The sequence below is a fragment of the Dendroctonus ponderosae genome, unplaced genomic scaffold (genome assembly GCF_020466585.1).
Source record: "Dendroctonus ponderosae isolate FM_Combo_2020 unplaced genomic scaffold, Dpon_F_20191213v2 Dpon_F_20191213_920, whole genome shotgun sequence".
In the NCBI taxonomy this organism is placed as follows: Eukaryota; Metazoa; Arthropoda; class Insecta; order Coleoptera; family Curculionidae; genus Dendroctonus; species Dendroctonus ponderosae.
Window position 1 is genome coordinate 1 of NW_026019139.1, and position 5,099 is coordinate 5,099.

At 38.9% G+C, this 5,099-nt stretch overlaps 1 protein-coding gene across 1 annotated transcript; it reads right to left on the reverse strand.

The window, feature by feature from the left end:
• Nucleotides 1–199: 199 nt before the first annotated feature.
• LOC109542721 (lysosomal acid glucosylceramidase) lies at nucleotides 200–4,460 on the reverse strand (the record flags this gene model as incomplete). Its single annotated transcript, XM_048670016.1, is given in 5 exon segments — nucleotides 200–477; nucleotides 3,655–3,734; nucleotides 3,806–3,953; nucleotides 4,007–4,117; nucleotides 4,277–4,460. Coding segments are annotated over 5 exon segments (801 nt in total), but the record flags the coding sequence as incomplete, so codon positions are not given.
• Between the last annotated feature and the right edge of the window lie 639 nt (nucleotides 4,461–5,099).

Here is a 5,099-nt window from a genome sequence, read left to right on the forward strand (position 1 = left end):
TGTCTCTCGAAAGACAAATTTACGGTTTCAAGAAGGCAAAGACCTAAAAGAACGTTGATTTTTACCAATCATGAGTTTGTGTAAATTTTAAATCTGACGATGGCGCTGTTCTCTCGCCGCAACGCAATGAAATAAACGATGTTCAAAGTTAAACTCAGGAAAGATGAGAATATCATTAGCTCTGAACTTCAATAAATACCTGTTCAAAATCACAACAGCAACCAGTCCATCTGGTCGAACAAAGCCGATTACATCCAGATCATCGTCTGTTGTGCTGATAGCAACTCTTTGCGAATCGGTGACAACAAACTTGGAAAAATGGCCCAGAGCGTAAAACATTGGCTGTTTGTAAAATTCGTCGGATGTTGTGTTGACTATTATGGGCCCGTCCACCTCATTTTGGATCCAGTTCGGCCCTCCACTGGTATTTAAAGCCATGTTCCAGTCAACCCAGCCGACAAAATCATAATTCAAGTCCTACGAAGGAAAACTATTTGATTGCGTTTTATTTTTGCGCCATCCATTAACACTTAAGCTTAGTTTTGCGCAATAACGGCAAACAATGCAATAGAAAGTAAGCAGAAACAGTGAAAAAAATGGCTCGAAGCTTTGAACGAAAGTTTCCCAGGCAGGGCCTTAAAGCGCGATTTATCAGCAGCATAAAAGTTATAATGGAAACAGCTTTTGGAACTTTCCGGCGAAAGGGTGGCAAAAAAATTGCAAACACACCTAATATTCCTGGAGTCAGCATTAAATTTCAAAGCGCATCTTTGCCACTGAAAAACTCTCAAAGTTTGCGAAAGAACCTCCAATAAATCGCGACTTGCCGGAATACTAATGTGGTTTTGCTGCTCTTATTATTAATGCAAACAATCAATTTTACTCCCTTTAAAACCGGTCGCCAAAAGCGATTGTCGAAAAAGTATATTCGTTCATGCAAAGTGCATTCATGAATCTTGGGGCCGTTTTCCGTCCAACTGAAAAATGCACTCAGCATCGCTAATGATAGCGGTTTGTTTGCAAGCAATTCGCCCATAGAAAGCGTTTTCTTCTTGCTTTGCCCAAGAATTATTACGAGATTTTCAGTTCAGCAAAACCTCTTCTCCGACACAACAATGTCCAATTTTAGACCCCCAATGTTTGCCCATTTGGCATTGGGACCTTAAATTGATTCAATTCGGTTGAATAAGAATATTTGTCACGGCGAAAGCAAAGGAAGACTTAAAGCGGTAAATTTAGTGCCTTCGAGATGTTTTAATTATTTTTGGGAATGTTTATCAGAACAGGAATTAGGCAAATGTTGTTCTGTGATCGACAGCAACTGAACAGGTCAAGAGAACAGAAAAAACCGCAGAATCTTGCAAGAAAACTAAAGGAAAATTGCTTAGAATCAGCCAAAAGTCTATTAATATTGGATGGGAAATTATCAGAACCCCATAAGCTCAAGAATATCTGAAACGCATAAGGAAGGGTTAGAAAATGTATAAGACAGTCAAGCCAAACCACGAGCAAAATTTTGAGAAGTTAGAAAAACGTTCAAGTTTTTAAAAGTTTTTAAGAAGTGGCTTCGATTACTTCAATAGACGGCCACGAACACATATTTAGTGCGTGCAAACAGAAATCAAACACCAAAAAAGTTTAAAAATAAAGTAAAAGTAAAATATTTATATTAATATCAGGTGCACAAACTCACCAAGTTCAAGGAACAATACTCTGAAGCTGATCTTATCAAGACGACGATAATTTTTTTAGCTGACCAAAGGAAATACGAGCTAGAGACGCAAACAAATCGGGCAAAATGAGAAATTGATTAGGATGAATGAGAAAAGAGCAAATGGATAATTTTTTGAAATAAAATTTGCTGCAATGAGCGCGCGGAAAAAAATTTCGGACTGTTTTCAAAAACAAAAATCAGGTCAAAGATGGATTTTTGTGAAACTTTCCCCGTCTATCGGACCAAGTGTCCACTAAAGGTGGTAAAAGACTCGATTTCCTGCGAGCTTTAGTTTGAGACACGCGATTTTTTAAGTAAGCGAGCGCAACTGACTTACAACATCAATTTTGAGTCACATTTGCAAAGCCGATAAAAATCATGTTCATGATGGATATCTGTGAAACTTTACCCGTCTATCGGACCAAGCGTCCACTAAAGGTGGTAACAGACTCAACTTCCTCCGCGTTTTAGTTTGGGAGATACGAATTTTTAAGTAAGCGAGCGCAACTGACTTACAACATCACTTTTGTGAGTCACATTTGCAAAGTGGCGAAAAATCAGGTTAATGATGCATTTTTATGAAACTTTGCAGGTCTATTGGGCCAAGTGTCCACTAAAGGTGGTAAAAGACTCGATTTCCTGCGAGCTTTAGTTTGGGAGGTGCGACTTTTTAAGTAAACGAGCGCAACTGACTTAGAACATCAATTTTGAGTCACATTTGCAAAGCCGATAAAAATCATGTTCATGATGGATATTTGTAAAACTTTACCCGTCTATCGGACCAAGCGTCCACTAAAGATGGTAACAGACTCAACTTCTTGTGCGTTTTAGTTTGGGAACTGCAAATTTTTAAGTAAGCGAGCGCAACGGACTTACAACATCAATTTTGTGAGTTACATTTGCAAAGCCCAGAAAAATCTGGTTAACGATGGATTTTTGTGAAACTTTCACCGTCTGTCGGGCCAGGTGTCCACTAAAGGTGGTAACAGACTCAACTTCCTCCGCGTTTTAGTTTGGGAGGTGCGAATTTTTAAGTAAGCGAGGGCAATTGACTTACAACATTAATTTTGTGAGTCACATTTGTAAAGCCGACAAAAATCAGGTTAACTATGGATTTTTGTGAAACTTTTACCCTCTGTCGGGATAAGTGTCCACTAAAGGTGGTAAAAGACTCAACATTCTGCGTATTTTAGTTTGGGAGATACGAATTTTTAAGTAAGCTAGCGCAACTCACTTACAACATCAATTTTGTGAGTCATATTTGCAAAGCCCACAAAAATCAGGTTAACGATGGCTTTTTGTGAAACTTTTCCCATCTATCGCACCAAGTATCCACTAAAGGTGGTAACAGACTCGATTTCCTGCGAGCTTTAGTTTGGGAGAAGCGAATTTTTAAGTAAGCGAGCGCAACCAACTTTTTTATATAAAATTTGTTGCAATAAAAGAGCGGAAAACATTTCGGGAATTTTTGACAAACTACTCACTTTATTTGCCCAACTATGTGAATGCACAAAAGTGTACAAACCCCCCACGTTTAACTAAAAAGCGAAAAATGAAGGCTCGAAAGATCAATCAAGCTGAGAAAGAAACCTAAAATGGGAAAAGGAATAATCCAAGTAGTAAAACAATTTAAAACACAGTCAACGAGCGCCGGCACAAAACAGCTTAAATTGCCGAATAAATTGAGCCGCTGATAAAGTCGAGAAAAGCCGAAAACCGATGTTTTACTAGTCGTTCAGGTACTTTCATCCAAAGCTTCTGAGCCTTTCCGATTAAACACACTTTCGACGAATTAAAGCCCAGAAAACAGCGGAGAGTAATCAATAAATGCATCTGTAACGCCCAGATCGAATAGCAATAAAACAATTAGTGCAATTAATACAGAACAAGAAAACGGGCAAATAAAAGCACGTAAAATTAAAGAAGTTAAACACGTTTACCTCGATAATACTTTTAAAGTATCGCTCCCCTCGGGCCCAGCTACCCAAATCAATAGTTACTCCGAGGTCAGTAGTCGGGTCTGAAAAATAAATGTAGCCGAAGATAAGTTGATCCATTGATTGATTGATTGACTAATTGATTGATTGCTACCTATGCATGCTTCAGTGCCCAAACGGAACAAATCCTTATCGTCACTTGAAGCAAAGTCTAACAGCGACGCTGAAGTGATAAAGTCTGTGTACCAATGGACAGCTATGCCATCAGCATATGCCAGTACGTCGCTATCACTGATTACTTGCTGGAAAAAGTGCGAATTTTCAAATAATTAAATAGACTAAGACTGAAACATACGTATTTTAAGAGTGGCAATAAAAGCCGCTGGTCATCATGCACCATGATTTTCAAATCGCTGTAACTGGAGTTGCGAATTGTCGGTCCAAATGAGTTTTTAATCCAGTTTACCTGTAAATGTACAAAATGTATTGAGCCTAATACAACGGAAATTTCAGGTTTGGTTTGAGGATTTTCGGATTTTTTAAATTTTTCTGGTGCATAAATATTCTGTTTTCACAAACAGACGATGCAAGTTTTCCAGCTTTTAAGACACAGCTATACCCTTACCATTTCAGATGAAGTGAAGCCATTATTCGGTACACTGGTACCAAACAGCCCATCTACAGGTTCGTTTTGCGTGGTCACGCCCCAAAATGTGACGTTGTTTTCCAGATAGGCATCAAAGAACTTCAAGTAGTACTCAGCCCAGAGATCATAGTAGGAGCTCTCGACTCTACCAAATCCATTGTACCTGGAAGTTTTTCGCGTTTAAAATCAACTGATTTTTGGCTGAACTGCCCTGGAAACCCTTCAAACTAACACAAAAACTCTTCTAATACAGTCGTTAAAATTGTCCTTATCCAACCGCCAGCAACTTAAAGTGATTCGTCTGGGACCCGGAGTTTGAATGTAAACTTTCACGATGCGCTAAAGTTCATCACCAATCCGAACCAGTTTTAGTTGTAGAAAAGAGCACTGGCTTCACGAAACGAATCCCTGCTTAATGTCGGATTAGTTCCATAAATGTTTGTCTGAAGTTCACGCTTTTGGCTAATCAGTTTAAAACTTACTTTAAGGTCTGGCGATTTCGACTGGTTGCAAATGGACAAAGATATCGACTTGAGGGCGTTGGGGACTGAGCTGCAGAAGCTCTTAGAAGCTTTTCAATTGTGCAATCGGTCAAAAATGAGTGGAAATTTGCGTACTATTAAACAATCACTTTGAGCACTTAAGATCAACAAAAGGGTTTTTTTTATTTTGTGAGTCACATTTGCAAAGCCGACAAAAATCAGGTTCAGGATGGATTTTTGTGAAACTTTCCCCGTCTATCGGGCCAAGTGTCCACTAAAGGTGGTAACATACTCAACTTCCTGCGCGTTTTAGTTTGGGA